This window comes from Oratosquilla oratoria, chromosome 21 (genome assembly GCF_046742065.1).
Source record: "Oratosquilla oratoria isolate Oo_2021 chromosome 21, ASM4674206v1, whole genome shotgun sequence".
NCBI lineage: Eukaryota > Metazoa > Arthropoda > Malacostraca > Stomatopoda > Squillidae > Oratosquilla > Oratosquilla oratoria.
This window is the reverse complement of record NC_134797.1, coordinates 19,873,515-19,896,014: the sequence shown is the minus strand read 5'-3', so window position 1 is coordinate 19,896,014 and position 22,500 is coordinate 19,873,515. Positions and strand designations below refer to the sequence as shown.

The following is a 22,500-nucleotide window of genomic DNA, read 5'->3' as shown; positions in this document are numbered from 1 at the left end:
TATGGCACCACTGGTTGATCTCTGTCAATTCGGGTCACTTGTGCGATATTTGTTTTGTATACTCTTGATATTTTGGTCTGTATGTATGATGTATATGTCTTACATTTTTGTATATGTTTTACACATTGATAAATGAATAATGGATAATACAATGATGAATAGCTCTGCTGTCGAAACTTGAGCAGGCCAAGCTACCGGTACTCTCTGAAGTGTTAAGTTTTCTGCATGTTATGCATTATTTCTGACGCTATCACAATGTTCTGTCCCGGTACTATCCAGTGGTCGAAACAGGCAGTGCAGGAGTGATTTTGGCGTTATGGTTTTGCATGGAGGATCTGCTGCTACATTCTACCAGGTTCTACATCTGGCAGACTTGAGTTGCTTCCTGTTTCGTAAATATCAATCATGTAGATTGTTTGATATATGGAGCCTAATTGTTGTAGTCGTTTCAATGCACAAAAGTATTTGTTATATTCAAGATTTACTTGTCAGTTCAGTGCAGTTTTGTGGGTATGGCTAAAGTTTGCACCTTACAAGTCAATCTCTTATATGTATAGTCATGGATATTGAGCCTGCTTATGTCATTAATAATAGTTAATCACAGGAAATCGAAATAATGTCCTTTGGTTGTACGAATGGCATGTGGATTGGTGTAAGTTTGATGCTTTGACTTGGTCACCCTTTGTTAAAGGGGAAAGGTCCTTTTGGTATATATCTTTGTACAAAAATATGGACAGCCATACACTGTACTGTACAGAATAAAAGGCTTGTTACTATATGTACAACTTCTCTAATTCTACAATTTTCGATCATTTTCTCTTGTTGTCACCCATCTCATGTGACCTACCTCCATAGTTCGGTTAGTTCTCTTCAAAACTCGAATTTACTTGTGATTCATTAAAACGTTCAGTTCATAAAAGTGCAAGCGTTACAATAGGTACGATGCTTAAAGACTAATACACAAATCAACCTCTGCACGACACGTGCATTATTAAATACAGGCTTGTTCCTAAAGAAAAAGTAAATAAGAAATAAAATGTTTTCTCTGCAAAAGGAGACTAATAATAATAACAATAATAATAGTAATAATAAATGACAGAGTATTGCAATGCACTAAATCTACAAGAGTACCTTATCTACTCAAGGATACACATACGTCTAACAGCCAAGAAAACTATGAGATTATTTTGACACCAATATTAATGTACGGCTCAGGGATATGGTCAACAAACAGTAGGGACAGAAGCAAGGTTCAGACTGCAGAGATGAGACTGTTGAGACTGATAACAGGGAAAAACTAGGAGAGATATATCATAAATGATAGAATCAGAAAAGACATAAGAGTCACGCCATCATTGAGAAAAATAGATACATCACAGTTAAGGTGGTTGGAACATCCTGAAATGATGTGTGAGGCAACGATAGCAAAGACAAGATGGAATTAGACACTAGAGGGAAAAAAAAAAGAGGAAGACCAAGGAAAAGAAGGGGGTGTTGTCGTTGAGACGCTGGAGAAATACAGACTACATAATAAGGATGAAGGAAGAGGCTGGTCCGAATGGGAGCCGAAGAATACACACACGCGCGCGCACATCCACATACATATATATATTTTTTTATGCAAGGTTGACCACGAAGAAAAACTATTAAAGCAGAGCGTTTTCGTGTATTCACATCTTCAGTGCAAATACAATGTGAATACACGAAAGCGCTATGTTTTAATAGTTTTTCTTCGTGGTCAACCTTGCATTTTCAAGAACACACGCTTCCAGTGTTTTTCCTGCACACACACACACACACACACACACACACACACACACACACACACAAGGTTGAGTCCTTTGATTCTTTCAATGAAGTCAGTTGAATTCTGAAGCATGTGTGGTGAGTTGGTCACTAGAGGTCTGAGAAGTTTAGCCAAGTACGAAGCAAGATGGTAAGTCGGTGAATCTCTAAAAGCCACTATGGGTCGAAGGGGAATATTTTCTTTGTGGACTTTTGGTAACCCATAGAACTTAGGGATGGTGGAATCCCCTGGCCTCATTTTCTTCCACTCGTCATCATTTATAACCCGTTTTTCTCTGAGTTCTTTCAGCTCTCGTTCGACTTTGGCCTGTAATTTCTTGGTGGGGTCTTGAGGTAAGATGGTGTAAGTCTGGGTATCTTGAAGCAACGCCAGAGCCTTCTGGTCATAGTCTTCCTTGTCCATAACGACGGTCGACCTCCCTTTGTCGCTAGTTAAAACAACAATTGAGCGATCTCTACGTAGTTCCGCTAAAGCTTTGGTTTCTTCAGTGGTCAGGGAACGACTGGACGGTTTGGATTTCAATGTTCCTACGATTTTAATTCTGACTGCCTGTTTGTCCTCAGAAATGCCTTCCATCAAGTTTACTCCTAACTCTGCAGAGTCCAGGAATTCCGCGTGGTTGACATTGCCTTGGACATTAAAGTTCAGGCCCCTGGCCAGCACATTGTTCTCTGCATTTGAAAGTTGTCTATTGGAGAGATTGGTCACCCACCTTGCAGGAGTAGGTGGTCTATTGTCTAGCAACCGATGGAACTTGGACTCGAGGGAACTCCGCTTGATTGAAGATTTTGACCGGCTGAGGTTGGCGATCTTTTCTAGTACCGTGTCAAAATGAGTTGACTGTAGAAAAGAGGCGCATTGGTTCTTGGAGGTGGTGATATCTCTGTTGATGCGATGGATTCTACTGTGATGATGGTCTATGACGCATTTTAAAAGTCGGCGACCACAGGCCTCAGCTTCTTCCTTGGCTTTTCTAGTATTGACAGGAGGTCTAACCCTAGCAAAGGAGGGGAGAGTATTGCGATTACGGCACATTTGACAAAAACGTAGCTGCTCACGGATGACGCATTTCTTGAGTTTACAGTTCTCCCATTTCTTGACTGTGTTGAGCACTTCAACACTGTGATGTTGTTCAATGTAAGTGAAGATTTGGAGTCTGGGTTTTTTTATTTGTCTGATTGTAATTTGGTCGTTTGTTCTTGACACTTCATTGTGGACATTTGGTCCACCTCCATTTGCGTCTTTGTCCTATGTTCTGTTGTTTATACGACAGTGTTACGTATTGATGCTTTTTTACTACACTTGCTTTATGTTCTCGGCCATATAGCTTGTTTTATTTCTATATGCATTTTTTTTTACCAATATTTGATTTCAATTGTAGTGTATTTTTTTCTTATTTTTTGTTTGATTGTAATTTAGTCGTTTGTTCATGACATTTCATTGCGGACATTTGGTCCACCTCCATTTGCATTTCTGTCCTATGTTCTGATGTTTTTACGTTAGTGTTACGTATTGATGCTTTTTGCTCCTCTTGTTTTGTGTTCATACCCATGTAACTTTTTTATTTGTAATTTTATTTATTTTTATTTTTATTCTATTATATTTTATTTGGTACCAGTATTTCAATTCAATTGTAGTGTATTCAATATTGTAAAGAGGTACACTTTGTACATGTGGTTGAGAATGTGAGCCTTTCCCAGGTTACTACTTTGACGAATTATGATTGATTTCACAATCTTGTAACCCCCTGAAGACGATTCCTGGACGGGAATCGAAACGTCGGGCAAATAAATTCAGTTGAGTCTGGTGTTTACAGTTTTCCAATATGGATCCCAGACTCCAAATCTTCACTTATATATATATATATATATATATATATATATATATATATATATATACATACATACCAAAGGCTTTTTCCCCCTACACGGAGGGTAGCCAAAAAGAAAAAGGCATAGAAACCACTCCCACCCATTCCATTTCCTATATATTCCACTCCCCTCCACCCTCCTCCCTCCCTCTATATATATTTCATTAAAGAAAATAGCAATTGATGCATTGATGATCTTCTTGAGTAGACTTTCAAGACGTCTAACTATAGACTTGGCTTCAGGTGGTAATTTTGCTATCGCTAGTCCTGAAGGCAAGTCTATAATTAGACATCTTGAAAATCTACACAAGAAGATCACCAATGCATCAATTGGTGTTTTCTTTAATTAAATCTGTCTACAGGAAAACCTGCTGCTGAAATACACACACACACACACACACACACACATATACACACACACATATATTGCAGAAACCACAGGGAAATTAAAGTCGGAATACTGAACGTTTTCGTCTATTACGACATCCTCAGAGTACAAAGAAAGAAAAAATAGAACACAATATTTATACAGAAGAAAGAAAACTGGGAGAGGTCATAGCCACATAAAACCTTCGGACATTATACATACAACACATTTAAATACAAATGGAAATGTTAATGTTAATAAAAATACATATACATTCATATACACATAGAAATGGTGATAGTAACAAGAAAAAATAATAATAATAAATAAAATAAAATAAAATAAAAAGAACAAAAAGCATGTGGCCGAAAGGCCCATAGGACAATTGGTACAATTAGGAAACTAGATACTGCTTTACTATCCTATGATATTGTTTTTTTAAACCAAAACACAAGTAATATTATTATCAAAATATACAAAAAAAAAGAAAAAGAAAAAAACAATATTTAACAGAAATACAAAAACTGGAAAGGTTATACCACATAAAACTTTCGGACGTTATACATACATACACACTCATATACACAGAAATATTAATGGTAACAGTAAAAGAAAAAAAACATACACAATCATATACACATGGAAATAATAATGGTAATAGTAAAACAAACAAAAAATACAAAAGAACAGAACCTTGTGGCTGAAAGGTCCACAGGACATTTGGTACCATTAGGAAATTTGGTACTGTTTTACTATCCTATTAATTATAAAATTGTCTAGTTTAAATAAACCTAAACTCAAGTTAATATTATTATCAAAATACAAAGGATTACAAAGGATTACAAAGGCAAAGCATGCCGACAGGAGACCTTTTGATCCATATCTAGGTCGGATGCAAAAAAAAAAAAATAAATAAATAAATAAATAAATAAATAAATAAATAAATAAATAAATATATAAATAAATAAATAATTAATTAATACTATAACAATGTAAATAACAATTAAAATACATAAATAAATGCATTGGTATAGTTGAATAACAAACAAACAGGTAAATAGTAAATGATAATAAATTGACATATAACTAATAATAAATGAAAATCAGACAGACAAATTATAACAAAACAAAAACAAATAATATAACATAAATTATAATAATTACAGCATCTTACTTAGGTATTTATCTAAATGATTCTTAAAGCTTCGAACTGAACTACATTGCACTACCTGTGCAGGAAGTTTATTCCATTCATTAACTACACGGTTGGCAAAGTTGTTTCTACCTACTTCCAAATTGAATCTACTTCCGGACAGTTTGAGACCATTGTTTCTTGTCTGATTCTCATTCAATGTGAAAATTTGGTCACTTTTGATGTTGTCAATTCCCTTTAAAATCTTAAAGACCTGTATCAAGTCACCTCTGAGTCTACGCTTTTTTAGGGAAAACAGATTCATGTGCTTAAGTCGATTTTCGTATGATTTATTTTTGATATTTGGAATCAGTTTTGTGGCTCGCCGTTGTACTTTTTCCAGTCTGTCAATGTCTTTAATGAGATTCGGTGACCATACGGAAACAGCATATTCCAAATGTGGACGAACTAACGATTTATATAGCTTGTTAATGAGTGATGGACTTTTGAAATCAAAAGATCGCGCAATCAATCCCAGAATCTTATTTGCTTTCTCAGATGCTGAAATACACTGCTTGGATGATTTGAGGTCGTTACTGATAATTACGCCGAGATCTTTTTCACTATCCACTTTTGTTAACGAATTTCCAAATAACTTGTAATCATACTTGCTGTTATTTTTACCTATGTGCATTACCTTGCATTTACTTGTGTTAAATTTCATTAGCCACTTTTCAGACCATTGCTGTAATTGATCTAAATCTTCTTGAATATCTAATTGGTTTGAGTGATCATTTGCCACTCCGCACAGTTTTGTATCATCAGCAAATTTGGAAACAGTAGATTTTAGTCCATGGTCTATATCATTTATATATACTATGAATAGAAGTGGCCCAAGAACGGAACCCTGAGGAACTCCACTTGCAACACTTTTCCATCCAGAAGTTTTTCCATTTAAAACAACTCTCTGTTTTCGACCTTTCAACCAATTACTAGTCCAACCTAATAGGCTACCACTTATTCCATGCAAAGCTAATTTAGTAAGTAGTCTTTCGTGTGGGACGGTATCAAAAGCTTTTGCAAAATCTAGATATATCAAATCTATATTGTTTCTTTTGTCATAATTCGAGATAACTGTGTTGTAGAATTCGAGTAAGTTAGTCACGCAAGAACGTTTCCGTCTGAAACCATGTTGGCTATCATTTATCAAACGGTTACTTTCTAAATGATATTCGATAGCATCTCTGATGATAGTTTCCATTATTTTTCCTACGATCGAAGTCAAACTAATAGGCCTATAGTTATTTGGTTTCTTTTTGTCACCTTTTTTGAATATGGGAGTAACGTTAGCTAGCTTCCATTCTCTTGGGACATCTCCGGATATGATGGATTTCTTGAAAATAATTTCTAATGGAACAACAATCTCATAAATTGTTCTTTATGAAACAGGATTCAATGATGTTCCTATCTAAAGCTGAATTACAATAAACAATTTTCTTAACGTTGTCCCAGTCAATGTTGTGGTTTGTGTCTCTAACATGGACAAAAACCCCACTGGACATTTGGCCCGTCCTTATACTGTACTTATGTTGTTTCATCCTAATATTCAATTCTTTACCTGTTTGGCCAATATAACAGGAGCTACAGTTTTTACAGGGAATACTATAAACACATCCTACATTATTACAAGGGGAATTTTTAATAAGGAGTTCTTTGATGGTACTGTTTTTGAAAATAACATTAATATTAAACTCCTTAAGGATGCGAGGAAGTCTTACAAGATTATCATGAAATGGAATAACTAAAAGATTTTTCTTACAAAAAGTATCTTTTTGGGTTGTATTGAAATAAGACTTCCTGGCCCTATGTTGTGCTTTATCTATAACATATTTTGGATATTTCAAACCCGATGCAATGTCATATATTTTTCTTATTTCTTGGTCTAAAAATTCTGGACTACAAATTCTATAAGCTCTTAAAAACATGGATGAAAAAACAGAAACCTTAGTATTAATATGATGTGTAGAATAGAAATGAACATATGACAAAACATTGGTTGGTTTCCTAAAAATGTCAAACCTAAAACATCTATCTTTTCTAATAATAGAAACATCTAAAAATGGCAATTTGTTACCTTGTTCAACCTCAATTTTAAATTTAATAGAAGGCACTAAGTCATTTAAATTAATCAGAAAATTGTCCAAATTAATATCAGTAGGCCAAATACATAAAATGTCATCGACATATCGATACCAGATGACTTTACGGGGGAGAATACAAGGTAACAATTCCCTTTCAAAGAACTCCATATACAAATTACTTAAAACTGGTGATAAGGGGTTTCCCATAGCCATGCCAAATTTTTTAACATAAAATTCACCATTAAAAACAAATTTAGAGTTAACCACACAAAGTTTAATCAAATCGATAATAATGTCTACAGATAAGGGTAAGTTATGTGAATGAAGCTCTTTTCTTAGAAATTCAAGCAAATCAAAAACAGGAACACGTGTAAATAAAGAATTAACATCAAAACTAACTAACTTGAAATCATAAGTAAGGTCTAGACTATTAAGTTTGCTGATTAAATCTTCGTTGTTCTTAATGTGAGAATGAGAAATGGATCCAACAAGGGGGCTCAGAATGGACACTAGCCATTTAGATAATTTATAAGAAATGGAGTAGCGTTTATTCTGAGCCCCCTTGTTGGATCCATTTCTCATTCTCACATTAAGAACAACGAAGATTTAATCAGCAAACTTAATAGTCTAGACCTTACTTATGATTTCAAGTTAGTTAGTTTTGATGTTAATTCTTTATTTACACGTGTTCCTGTTTTTGATTTGCTTGAATTTCTAAGAAAAGAGCTTCATTCACATAACTTACCCTTATCTGTAGACATTATTATCGATTTGATTAAACTTTGTGTGGTTAACTCTAAATTTGTTTTTAATGGTGAATTTTATGTTAAAAAATTTGGCATGGCTATGGGAAACCCCTTATCACCAGTTTTAAGTAATTTGTATATGGAGTTCTTTGAAAGGGAATTGTTACCTTGTATTCTCCCCCGTAAAGTCATCTGGTATCGATATGTCGATGACATTTTATGTATTTGGCCTACTGATATTAATTTGGACAATTTTCTGATTAATTTAAATGACTTAGTGCCTTCTATTAAATTTAAAATTGAGGTTGAACAAGGTAACAAATTGCCATTTTTAGATGTTTCTATTATTAGAAAAGATAGATGTTTTAGGTTTGACATTTTTAGGAAACCAACCAATGTTTTGTCATATGTTCATTTCTATTCTACACATCATATTAATACTAAGGTTTCTGTTTTTTCATCCATGTTTTTAAGAGCTTATAGAATTTGTAGTCCAGAATTTTTAGACCAAGAAATAAGAAAAATATATGACATTGCATCGGGTTTGAAATATCCAAAATATGTTATAGATAAAGCACAACATAGGGCCAGGAAGTCTTATTTCAATACAACCCAAAAAGATACTTTTTGTAAGAAAAATCTTTTAGTTATTCCATTTCATGATAATCTTGTAAGACTTCCTCGCATCCTTAAGGAGTTTAATATTAATGTTATTTTCAAAAACAGTACCATCAAAGAACTCCTTATTAAAAATTCCCCTTGTAATAATGTAGGATGTGTTTATAGTATTCCCTGTAAAAACTGTAGCTCCTGTTATATTGGCCAAACAGGTAAAGAATTGAATATTAGGATGAAACAACATAAGTACAGTATAAGGACGGGCCAAATGTCCAGTGGGGTTTTTGTCCATGTTAGAGACACAAACCACAACATTGACTGGGACAACGTTAAGAAAATTGTTTATTGTAATTCAGCTTTAGATAGGAACATCATTGAATCCTGTTTCATAAAGAACAATTTTGATAATAATATTAACTTGAGTTTAGGTTTATTTAAACTAGACAATTTTATAATTAATAGGATAGTAAAACAGTACCAAATTTCCTAATGGTACCAAATGTCCTGTGGACCTTTCAGCCACAAGGTTCTGTTCTTTTGTATTTTTTGTTTGTTTTACTATTACCATTATTATTTCCATGTGTATATGATTGTGTATATATTTTTTTCTTTTACTGTTACCGTTAATATTTCTGTGTATATGAGTGTGTATGTATGTATAACGTCCGAAAGTTTTATGAGGCATAACCTTTCCAGTTTTTGTATTTCTGTTAAATAGTTTTTTTCTTTTTCTTTTTTTTTTGTACTTTTTGATAATAATATTACTTGTGTTTTGGTTTAAAAAAACAATATCATAGGATAGTAAAGCAGTATCTAGTTTCCTAATTGTACCAATTGTCCTATGGACCTTTCGGCCACATGGTTTTTGTTCTTTTTATTTTATTTTATTTTATTTATTATTATTATTTTTTCTTGTTACTATCACCATTTCTATGTGTATATGAATGTATATGTATTTTTATTAACATTAACATTTCCATTTGTATTTAAATGTGTTGTATGTATAATGTCCGAAGGTTTTATGTGGCTATGACCTCTCCCAGTTTTCTTTCTTCTGTATAAATATTGTGTTCTATTTTTTCTTTCTTTGTACTCTGAGGATGTCGTAATAGACGAAAACGTTCAGTATTCCGACTTCAATTTCCCTGTGGTTTCTGCAATATCTTTTCGTCACGCGTTATTGTGATTATTTTTGCAACACACACACACACACACATATATATATATATATATATATATATCTCTATATATATATATACAGTGTGCGCGCGCAGACAAATGCTTACAAAAAATGAAACTAAATATATCATATATTGTAAGGACTCTACCATCGGTGCCTACATCCGAAGAGCACTCATCCACTGTAGCACATGGAAACAAGTACACAATGAAATCGAGCTACTGATCAATAATGGATTCAGTCAGAATAATGTTAACCACCAAACCAAGAAAATAATGGACGGCTGGTACGAAGATACAATAATCAAAATAAAGAAATTAACATCTATTACAAAAATATTTTTTTCATCAGCCTATGAAGATGAACGTATAATGAAACAAATTATAAGGAGAAACATTAAACCAGTCAGCCCAGAAAAATACTTGGTGATTCATCATTAGACAAGAAAGGCCAGCCATCTTACTGAAAGGAAGAAAGAGACTTAAGAAATCACATGTCATCTGTGGGTTTACATGTGCACGAGGGAACTGTAAAGCCCTCCCCTTCACCTATATTGGTATGACAATGAGATTATCCCGTCGCCTTTTATACTACCTGGCATCAGGAGCCCCTAAACAACACTTAAGAGTCCATGCCATAGCACTAACAAGAAACATCCAAGAAGAAAATACTGAGATCTTGGAAATCGATTATAGACTCCTCCCAATCTTAGAAACATACACTAAACTCGACCCCACCTCCAGATTAAAAAGAGAAACTTAGTCCAAAACCTAAATATAAGGAGACCATTAATACTAAACATGATCAGGCTAACCACCAATTGAAAACCAAAAAGCCAGCAAAAAAGGACATATACCGATATTACAAAAAAGGAATGTGCAAATATGAAGCAGATGGTTCAGACTGCCCATCCAACCACTCCTACCTATGCAAATACTGTATGAGGGATGGAATTGATGAGCAAGGTTGTAGAAAAGGTGCTGAATGTAAATTCCTACACCCAAGCATCTGTAAATTCTCACGACAAAAGAGATAATGCTATAACTTAAACTGCAAATACCCCCACCTGAAAGGCACAAAAAGAACAAAAGTTCAACAGGCAGACAAACCCACAAAGGAACCTGCAAACCCAAAACAACCATCAACAAACAACCAACCACAACCATTGACCCAAGAAAATCATGAAACCAGTATTCCTCATGACTATATATTGGGGTTTCAAGAAATAAAGGCACAAATAAGAAACTCCCAAAACTCCATGATGTACATAACGGGATTAATCAAACCCCAGCTGGGAACTCCAGCTAGTAACCAATTCAAAATACCATTTATAGAAACATTAACTATGGGAGAGCCGGCAATATTAGCATTATCAGAAACTCACTTAACCCCAATGATTTTGGACTCCGAAATTCAAATAAAGGGAGGGATACAGCTGCCACAGAACGGATAGAGAAGGACGATCACAAGGAGGTGCTATAATGTACATCCCGGAAATCATCCCTTCTGAAACCATACTCTCCTCCTATTCGAATGGTGCATGTGAAATAATCATAATAGCAATTACTGTAGAAAACAGGAGAATAATAATGGCCACCATCTACATCCCACCAGACGGCTCCAGTTCAGAAATGAATGACATACTCAGTAAAATTACAGACTGTCCTCAAATCAAAGAGCACTCTAAGGAGATGATAATAACAGGTGATTTCAACCCACCAAACTGTACTTGGAGCAGCCATGACACCATGGAGTCTGGAAAATACCATAACAAAGGAGAAATGCTAAACAAAATGATGGAAACGTTTCTCTTAACCCAAAAAGTTCATACTCCAACACGAAACATCAACATCCTCGACCTCATACTAACCAATAACCCAAATATGTTAAATGATCTAAACATATCCCCAACTATACACTCGGATCACAATATAATCATAACAGAAACAAATATATCCCTACTAAACCCAGTGACTCATAAACAAAGAAGGATATCATTCTCAGATATTAACATAAACAAGGCTAATTGGGTAAAAGATAAACGAAACCCTTGAAAGAATAAATTGGAACGAAGAACTTAAGAACCAAGGCACAGAGGAATGCTGAAATATAATAGAAAAAACACCCAAGGAAAATAATCTATTCCATCGCACTTAAGAAGCAACCAAGAAGGAAAATATATCAAAAGAACATAGATACAGAAAGACATTAATGAGGAGGAGAACCAAAATTGGAAAACCATTCTCCAACAACCACAAAAAGGACAGTCCACGCAATATAAAAAAAAAGAGATCGAGCTGAAAGAGAACTACGTGATCTAGAAAATAAAATAAAAACATCTCACCAAACCGAAAGGATGGACAGTGAAAGAAAAGCCATAAAAACAATAACAAACAATACCAGATTTTTTTTAATTATGCAGAAAAGAAATCCACAATAAAGAACAATATCGGACCACTAGTTAGGGCAGATGGACAACATACTACCACATCCCCACAAGAAATGGCTGACATCCTTCAAACCCAGTATGTCAAGGCCTGGAGCACCCCGTCAACTAATATCCACACAACTGAAAAAACTCCGATCCAAGATAAAGATACATTAGAAGATATAGAAATAAGAAAGGAAGATATAGAAAGGGCTATAGACAATATGAAAACATCAGCGTCACCTGGTCCAGATGGCATAGGCACAAAAAGACAATATCAACTCCCCTCCTTACACTGTGGAGAAAGTCCCTGGACACAGGTGAAATACCATAAATATTCAAACTTGCCAGTGTCACTCCAATACATAAAGGAGAATACAAAAAGGAACCGAAAAATTGCAGGCCAATAGCACTTACCTTAAATATCATTAATTTTTTTAAAGAATAATAAAAAGCCATATTTACATTTCCTAGAGAAAAAAAAAATAATAAGAGACTTCCAACACAGTTTTAGAAGCAAACGTTCATGCCTAACAGAATTGATAGACTTCCACAATTTCATCTTAAAATCCATTGGAGAGAACAAAAATGTCGATGCAATATATCTAGACTTCGCAAAAGCATATGATAAAATTGACCATTTGATCCTCATTCAAAAGACCAAATCACTAGGGATAAGGGGCAAGCTTGGGGAGTGAATTCACTCATTCCTTACAAATCGGAAACAAATTACCTATGTGGAGGGAATAACATCAAGAGAAGAAGCAGTGTTAAGTGACATTCCGCAGGGTACTGCCCTTGGCCCCATACTATTCTTGATTGTGATCAACGACATCAACACCGATATCTCCAGCCCACTACTATCATTTGCAGACGACACTCGGGTATTCAAAATAATCTCTAGCAAAAAAGATAGCTCCCAACTACAGAAAGACCTAAATAAAATATACAAATGGGTAGAAATGAATAACATAGAATCTAATGAGGACAAATTTGAATTTATAAAGTTTGGTAAGAACGAACACGAAACCTATTATAAAGATCCAAAAGGAAACCCTATCACACAACAAACATCTGTAAGAGATTTAGGAGTTATAATTTCGGATGAGGCTACATTTGATCAACACATAGAAAAAACAGTATCAAAATGCAGACAACGAATGGGATACATACTTAGAACCTTCCACACCAGAGAACCAGAACCCCTGCTAACCTTATGGAAAGCCCTTCTCATCCCTATCATAGACTACTGTTCACAACTTTGGGTTCCATACAAACAAGGCCACATCATGCAGCTGGAAGCTCTGCAGAGAACCTTTTTCCTCAACAATCGAAAGAACTCCAGCTCACCAAGATATGGACAAACACAGTTACTGGGAAAGACTGGCTGAAAATGAACTACTCAATAGAGAGGAGACTAGAGAATCTGATAATGTATACATGGGAAATCCTAGAAGGCCAGATCACTCCACCCAAAAGAGAACCTATTAAACCAGTAAAGACCCATATCACCCCAGAAGAAAATAGAACCGGAAAAAAATGCACCCAATTGGCCCTGCCATCAGAGTTCCCACTTAAAGTCAGGACGCTCCAACACAACAGCATCAACAGCACTGAAGAAAGGGGGCCCGACTGTTCAATCACTTACCTAAACAACTACGGAACATAAAAGGTGTAAAAACGGAAGTTTTCAAAGGGGAACTTGACAAATTCTTGTCAACCCTACCAGATCAGCCGGGCATCCCAGGTTATACAGCATCACGTCCAGCGAATTCCAACTCCATTATTGACCAGCTGGACTACAAACAACAAACTGAAAGGTGGCGGCCTTGCCTCAAGTTCCATCAGGGGAGCAACATCCCCTTGAGGCAGAAGCGCTTTAAAGTAAATTCAAGGCAAGGTAAAACATTAGATAGGATTAGACAGGTTTAATTAGTGAGAGAGAGAGTAGTTAAATGTGACGTCGTCATTGTGTCCTGCGACCAGTGGCGGACTTTGCCTACATGGCGCCCTGGGCGAACCTCACCTTCGGCGCCCCCCCCCCCCTTCCACAATGCACATCAAATGCTTGGCTTCTCCCCCTCCACAATGTAAATAAGAAGTTTAAGACGGCCAAAACTTTCTCAAAACAACTTTTTATTGAAATATTTATTGCTACTACAGAATAAAAGTAAATCATTTGCGAATTTTACAAACCTTGCAAAAAATAAATAAATAAACAGAATTTATTGGACCACAATACAACGCCCATCTGAATCCTTGCTCGTCTCACTTTCCTAGCTGTAAAGTCAAAACTAATTCATTATAAGAAATATTTTCAGCAACTGTGTGATTTATGCTGATGGTGGCCAGAGCAGTGAGGCGTTCCTGTGACATAGTTGACCTCAGGTAGGACTTAATGAGTTTCAATTTCGAAAATCTCCTCTCTGCTTCAGCAACAGTGACTGGAAGAGTAATAGCAATCCTGAGAGCAGTCCACAAATTTGGATATATTTCAGAGAGCTCCTTTTCGTGGATAAATGTTAATTGCTCAAGCAAGGACATAGTTTGTGATGGCATGCCTGGCAAGTTTTTCAGCTCATGTACAAGCTCTCTGCCATTCAAGTCAAATAAAAAGAACAAAAGAGAATATAATACACCCTTAAATTTCACTTACCTCTGATGCCACTCACAAGGATGTTAAGCAGAGTGTGGAGCGTTGACGCTGTCTCCAGTAATGTGTTACGAGTATTGTACGCGTTAAACCCCCCCCCCTCTCTCTCTCTCTCTCCCCGTTACGAGTATCGTACGCGTCAAAGTCCGTCTCTCTCTCTCTCTCTCTCCTTTTATGGGACTTTTATACATTCGGTATAGATAGACACAGGCGCTCATGGTCTGATCTGCATTTGGAAGGGGGCAATGCCGCCCCCTCCCAAGTGCCGCCCTGGGCCTCCGCCCATACCGCCCATAGGAAGAACCGCCACTGCCTGCGACGACAAAGAGAAAGAACAGCGATGTGTAAGTGAATTGCGCACCTTATCTATACGAGCGAAATAACCTAGTTCACACTCTTTTTGATTTTTATACACACGAAAGAAAACTTTAATACTATATGGGTGACTACAGCAAATATCTTGAATACATTATCACCAATATTTTCAAATGCAAGAATTGATAGCTGTCGGTGCAGTAAGTAAAGCAGGCGTTCCCAATAGCATCTCAAGGAATGTTTTTAGAGTAAAATAGAATATAGAGAACCATACCTTTACTCATTTGATTTTTGTTAATACGTTAATTAGCATCTGCTAATTTGATCATGAACACATTTTACTAATTTAACAGTTGACAAATACAGTACACCTTTCAAGTTTACTCAACATTTCAGATACGATCAACTAATGTAAATTAGATTGTTTCATTTAGTATAACTGACTTTGGAGAATATTCTTTCCACTTCTACGTTCCATGTAAATGCATGCCTACCTACATACACCTCAAAAGTTATAATCCCACTTTCACTAATTTCATCCCGATCCTCTCCACTCCCATTCATACCCCCTCCCTTAATTGTTGGAATAAAATTGGGTAGTTCGTGGATATATACAGTAGTAAGATAGCCGGGCAGGTAGTCTAGGCCGACAAAAACACTGGCGTGTGTTGGCTCTACTTTTATTATGTGGGCTACTTATGTGTTTTCGGAGGCAAAAAGTACTAGCTGTTGTTAGCGAGAGTAAAGGAAGAACATGGTACTCACGTGATGGTCGATGCTGGAGTGTGTCCCTGCCTGCTCGCGAGGTATGAGCGCTATGCCCACGGGTCGTGCGCAAACCCGCAGCCAATCGCAGTCGCTACGGGTCGTGTGCAAATTGACCTGTGCCAATCACACACTGACCCGGCGACGCGACCTGGCTTGGGGGCGTGGCCAGTTGCGCAGATGTGCGACCCGAAACTCGGACGGCTCAACCCGCTTGAAACAAAGACACAGCGCATCGTCTTCTCACGACAGATATAGGTCACCAAATTCATTTGGCCCACAGATGCGGGGCTAACAGGTTCTGTGCGTGCTCACCCATGATGTGTTTGTGCGTGAATCCAGGTTAAAAAAAAAATCGCAGAAAAAAGGAAACTGCAATATTAGCACTGTTTCTGCCTCATTCTTTAAAGGTCAACTGAGAAGGTTTTCAAAGAGGTGGTGAATATTTGCTAAATGTATGGCTTAGTCACTTTTTGATAAAATAATGCAAAAATAAATCCTAATCATTATGCAATGTGATAAAAAAAACTCATGATATCGGTAGCAGACGAATTTAACTTTTCCTTCGCCGACCTCCGGCTGTCCTCGTAAGGCTGTGCCGTCAACCTCGCTGTTTACATTCTGGTGTATGCCATGTGTCCCGAAATTCCTGGAGAGTGGAAGGAGGAGGGTTGGAGTAACGACTTACAGCGCAGTGATACTGAAATTATTACAGCCCTGGGCAGGATTAGAACCTAGACCGCCGTTGTGGCAGGCAGGAACTCTACCACTGTGCCACGAGTCATGAGTGTGTGTGTGTGTATATTTACCTACTTGTATTTTGCGGGAAGGGGAGCTACGCTCGTAGTGTCCCACCTTTGTATCTCGCAGTGTGTTTGCTCTTAAACTCATGAATGGTTATTGCGCACACCATTTTTTCCAGTTTGTTCCAAGTGTCCACCACTCTATGTGGAAACTGTTTTTCTTCAAATCTCTTCTGTAGCTATGTTTTTTTTTTCATATCCTCTTGTGTTTCTCTTGTCCCAGTTTAACAAGTCCTCTCTATCAAGTATTTCTGTGCTCTTCATGATTCTGTAGACGGTCAGTAGGTCACCTTTCTCTCTTCTTTGCTCCACGGTAACTCCAGTTTAGCCAGTCTCTCCTCATATGACAAGTTTGCAAGTGCAGGTGCCATTTTTGTGGCTGCTCTCTGGATTCTCTCTATTATCTTTGTATTCTTTTGGTACTGGGTGACCACAATGTCGCCGCATATTCTAGTCTAGGCCTTATCAGCGTGACTAATATCTTTTAATCATTTCTTCGTCCAAATATGTAAATGCCACTTTTATTGATCTTGGCAAGTTGTAGGATTCTCCGACAATTTTGTTTATCTGTTTTCCATTTTTTTTTCCTCCATCTTTTCCAAGCTCTGTCCCTTCTATCTTTTGCCTCACTGCATCTTTTGTTGAACCAGCATTTAATGTACACTCTCTCTAGCTTCTGTCTTGGTACGTGCCTATTCACCCCTTCATTGTAATTATCCATCAAGATATCCCATTTCTCTTCCACTTTTGTCTCTTCCATGTAAAAATTTTCCCAGTTTGCATTCTGGAAGAATTTCTTTAGTTTTGCAAAGTCCGTTTTGTTGTACATCAATCTTCCTTTCCTATGCTTTTCATTTCTCTCCATGTATATTTCTTCCTTTAGTTCAGTCTCAATGAGTATATGGTCACTCTTTCCAATTGGTGTCTTGTATTGGATTTTATCCACAATTTCAGGTTCTGTTGTAAATATTAAATCTAGTTTCGACGGCTCCTCGTTATTTCTGTATCTGGAGTTTTCACTGACCCACTGAATCAATGTATATTCCATGGTCATGTCCAGTAGTACATTACCCCACAAGTCTTCTCCTCCTCTCACTGCCATGTTCTTTCAACAAATTTCTTTGCAATTGAAGTCCCCCATAATTACCAAATTTCCCCCGCCCATTAATATATCATTTAATGATTGCCTTGTATCTTCTAGCATTTTCGTATGCTCGTTTTCTTTCCAAGCGTTCGTTTTTGGGGACACATAAGTCATCACAAAGTTTCTACTTTTCATGTTCTTGTCTTCGACTTTTATCATGATCAGTTCTACATTACCTTTGCCCTCCGCAATCTTTGTCACATTCAAGTTTTTCTTGGCCAAGAACATGATTCCTCCTCCTTGTTTCTTGTCTCTGTTTTTAACCCAATAATTGTATAGTCCATGTCCAACATCGATGGATGGTATTTCACCTCTTAGCTCTTAATCGACAACCCCCCCCCCCTTATCCGTCCCCTCATGAAAAACAAGAGTAAATGGGGAGAAATTCCTTTGGGCCGCGTCAAAGGTCATTCACACATAAACACCCCTCATCCCTTCCTTGAATAACATTATCATCTACATACAGCCACTCTCCACTTATCCCTTCCTTGTTCAACAGACATTCCCCTCTTGCTCAACGCCCCTTTCACCTCATCCATCCATCTTATCCTCGGTCATCCCCTAAGTTCACACTCTCCACCTCTGCCTTCTGCATCTTTTTTACTAATCTTTCTTCACCCATTCTTTCCACGTACCCAAACCATCCCAATACTCTTTCATCAGCCCTATCTGTCATTTTCCCACCCCCGCTCTCCTCTTTGTTTTTCACTCTATCCAACCTAGTAACCCCTACCATACTTCTCAGATAATTCATCTCTATCACATTTAAGCCTTTTCTCTTTGCCTCTCTTCAATTTCAAGCCCCTGCACCATACAAAGCCGTCGCCACAATCATTCATTCATTCCCAGATGCGTATTTCTTAAGACAATCTTAATCCCCCAAGACATTTACATGCTTCTCTCAATCTACATTTTACCTTCACCTCCACTCCCTTTCCTGCCACATGGGACCCCAAATACCTAAAGCTATCCAATTCCTCCTTCAAGGCATATATATATATATATATATATATATATATTTGTATATATATATATATATATATATATATATATATATATATATATATATGCAAGAATGACCACTGGGAGAGAAAAACTAAAGGAGGCAGAGCGCTTTCGTATATTACATCTTCAGTGCAAAGTACACGGAAAAGTAAGTTTACAGCAATATATATGTAGCACATGCTTTCAGAGAGGAATGCTGAAAATCTTTTGGTCACGTGGGACGCCGTAGTGATCACGCTTGCAAAAGTGAACACAAGTTACCAGTGGTTCTTATTAGCATATATGTATATGTATATGTATATGTATATGTATATGTATATGTATATGTATATGTATATGCATATATGTATATGTATATTCTTTGTATATATGGGCAGGAGATTTTCTCTCAAGCATGTTTGGTTAAATTTAATGGCAAGATTATTATTGCAGAGTTTTTTATCTGCCTTTTCTCTTTCTCTGAGAACCTTTTTCCCTTCCACGGGAAGCTGTCTTATAATGTCACCATATGACATTGTTTTGTATGTTACTGTCTAGTTCCATTACTGTCTCATCTTGTCCTTCCCGGTCAGAAGACAAGAAAGGTTGCGTCTTTTTAACAGTGAGGACATTTCCCCCCTCATCACAAGAGGAGTCTTCAAGCCTAAGTGCAAAATGACGTTGGGGCTTGGCAGAAGACACTTTCCTAGTCTTTGAGGTTGTAGGTGTTGCTTTCCCAATGGTGAAAGTGGGTGTAGCGGGCTTGGGGGAAGTGGAAGGGGAGGAGGAGGAGGGAGAGGAAGAGGAAGAGGAAGAAGCAGGGGAAGAGGCGGAAGATGAGGAGGTGGAGGGGGAGGGAGTCCTCTCCTTTCGCCTAGGGTTCCTATTCTCTTTCAGGAGTTTGAGCACGTTCTCGACGGCCCTATCCACCATGACTAGCATCTTATCTGGGTCGCCTTCCCCTAGGGTAGTAGCGACTGCAGAGACGACACTAGTCACAATCAAGTCGATGTCATCCTCCCTAAGGGGGATGACATCAGACGGATACTGTGGTGGAGGGAGCTGCCGTTCCTGTGCTCGTGGGCTTGGGACTGGGGGCGCGGGCCTGGTTTTAGGTTTGGGGGTGGGATTGGAGGTAGGCGTAGGTTTGGAGGTGGGCGCGGTTTTGGAGGTGGGTGCGGGTTTGGGGGTTGTCGTGGGTTTGGATGCGCTAGCTTTCTTGGGAGCTGGTTGTGTCTTTGTAGTTGTCTGTGTGGGAGCTTGTTGGAGAGATGAGAATTGCTCCTGATTATTCATATCAGGATCACTAGGTGTAGGTGTCTGTGTTACGGTGGTGGGAGAGTGCTTCCTGCTGCCCCATACAAATGTTCCTGGGGGGGCAGGTATGAAGTCCTGTCGCTTCTCTGTCCTCTCCGTACAGGCAATGGCCTGAACTTTACGCACTGCGCATGAGGTATTCCAGGCGTAGTGCTTCTTGCTACAGTTGGGGCACTTGGCCACAGTCTCAGTGCCAGCCTTGAACTTGTTGAGACAAGTCTCAGTGGCATGAGGCATGCTGCAAATACCGCACTTGGGTAGTTTCGAAGTGCACCTCGCCTGGTGATGACCATAGCGCTGACACCTGAAACAACGAAGAGGATCAGGGATGTACGTTCGTACATCATACCTGCCATACCAACCCAGGTCGATTTTGTCAAAGGGTTCGCCTTTGATCGTAATCAGTACCTGGCGTGTGGGCGTCTTGTCCCATCGGCGCATTCTCGTGGCCGCGATTACCTGACTGTGGTCTTCGATGGCCTTAGTCATGTAACTGGTCGGGTAATCGTGTACCACGAGTCTATGCTTTTTATCCTCTGGGTTCAGCCGCTCCAGGATCACAGGCTTGCCATCAAGCGATTTGATCCCGTCCAGCTCCTCAACGATTTCGTAGGTGCTCGGTAACAGTAGCACGTTACCATCGCCAAGGGGCCGGAGGGACAGAAGCTTGCCACGGAGGGGGCCCTTTTCCAGAGCTCTGACCACCTCAAAGGCCGTGTCATACCCTGCCGAGGGTACGACCTTAAAGGTGGGGAGCTTGCCACCCTTGCCACTGACAGGGGCCACCACTACAGCAGCTTCATCATCTGATGGAGGCGCTGATCCCGGAGCGCATCGACGCCGTTTCGACACGCCAGTTACTGAGTCAGTAGCCGCCATGGCGGCACTGATAACGAGAGAAGTGTCGTAGTACGAATCTATCGGTAGTCGTGAGAAAAAAAAAGCGGAAATCTAAAGGGCAGGGGGCGCGGTCGTGTACTAACGCGTTGGTGCTAATTCGCTTAACGTAACTGTCTACCTCGCAAGCAGTCGATCGAATACGAGGCCCGAGTGCACCTAGAGCGTGCGAGACCGGGCTGGTCTTGAAGGGGTTCCCCCCTCTCCCGCCGTAAAGGCAATTTTTGACAGAACCACAGGGGCTATGCCGATCGTGTAGGAAGAGTTATGCTAGGCATAATCCTGCCAGAGTGAGATTCCACAAAGAAGGGGGAATTGTCTCGGGTAGCAGTACGTTTTCGATGTAGAAGTGGTCGTAACACGTCAAACAGAGCTAGAATCTAGGGTGAGTGACGGCATACAGGGCGTAGTCGATGAGATGAGCAATCGTGCGGGGATGCTCTCCATGAATCTATCTTATCTCTTAAGATGTGATGCTAAGAATGACAATGGCTGGTGAATATATAGGTTTATATACAGGCCATACATTGGCCGAACATTGGGAGAGGTCATTTTCTGTAGCCGTGATCCGTAGCGCTGCGTACGTGGAAGTAGCAACTTTCTTGTGGATTGTGGAAAGGGGTGTTATTGTTTGTGTTATGTGCATCTACTGCTTGGGAGTGTGGTTGTGGGTATGAGTTGTATGTGAATGGAAGGTTTTTCGATGTAAATGTTCACTGCTTCGGCCATCTTAAGGCGAAGGGGATCGTGAGCTTTGTAGATTATTTTAGTGTTTTCGTTTAATGTTTGTCTGGTGATGGTGGTTTTGTGTTCTTTTATCATGTGTGTTTTGATGGCGCCATTCTGGAGGTGGTATGTGAGTCTTTAGGAGAGGGTCATAGAGGTCATGCCAATGTATGAGGAGGTGCGGTGCTGACAATCACCGACAGGGCAATCAAACCTATACATGACGTTGACTTCTTGTAGCGGAGGGTTGGGGGGCTGGCTGTTGTTCTTCATTACCAGGGTGTGTGTTCTAGAGCTTTTGTAGTGTACGATTAGACGTATCTTAGTGTCTGGGTTGATGGGTCGAATGTTACGTGTGATAATATTTCGAAGTGTTCTTTCGTCTTCTTTATAGCCGGTGTTCATATGTCCTTTGTAGTACAGATCCAGTGTTGTTATATTGGTGTTTGTGGGTGTTGGTTGGGCGGTAAAGGAGTTCATCTTGTTTTTGATGATGGATTCGATGGAGTGTTGTGGATAGCCGTTGTTGACGAGTAGTGTTGTTATACGTTGGAGTTCGTTATTCGTAGTTTTCCATGCACTACTGTAGACTTCTTGAAATCATGTA

General features: G+C 38.5%; 2 protein-coding genes across 2 annotated transcripts in view; one reads left to right on the top strand and one right to left on the bottom strand.

Annotated features, from left to right (window-relative positions):
- LOC143036741 (uncharacterized) overlaps positions 1-3,614 on the top strand; it is a 27,392-nt gene extending 23,778 nt beyond the window's left edge. Inside the window, exon 3 of the mRNA XM_076204428.1 lies at positions 1-3,614. This exon is cut by the window's left edge and continues 863 nt beyond it. The gene's annotated coding sequence lies outside the window, so the exon portion shown is untranslated.
- Positions 1,253-10,499, bottom strand: LOC143037029 (uncharacterized). Its single transcript, XM_076205133.1, has 3 exons — positions 10,456-10,499; positions 1,829-2,927; positions 1,253-1,297 (listed from the first exon to the last, which is right to left on the bottom strand). Exons 1-3 carry the CDS (start codon positions 10,497-10,499, stop codon positions 1,253-1,255), a joined length of 1,188 nt encoding a protein of 395 aa, XP_076061248.1.
- Positions 10,500-22,500: the final 12,001 nt, after the last annotated feature.

Bases quoted from the DNA above. Each gene is read 5' to 3' on its own strand.
- LOC143037029 (XM_076205133.1), bottom strand. From the start codon at position 10,499: ATGGCATGGACTCTTAAGTGTTGTTTAGGGGCTCCTGATGCCAG. The intron at 2,928-10,455 runs GTAGTATAAAAG...ACAACATCACAG, and splicing joins TTAGGGGCTCCTGATGCCAG to TGTTGAAGTGCTCAACACAG. The intron at 1,298-1,828 runs GTGTGTGTGTGT...TATCTCTCCTAG, and splicing joins GAATCAAAGGACTCAACCTT to TTTTTCCCTGTTATCAGTCT.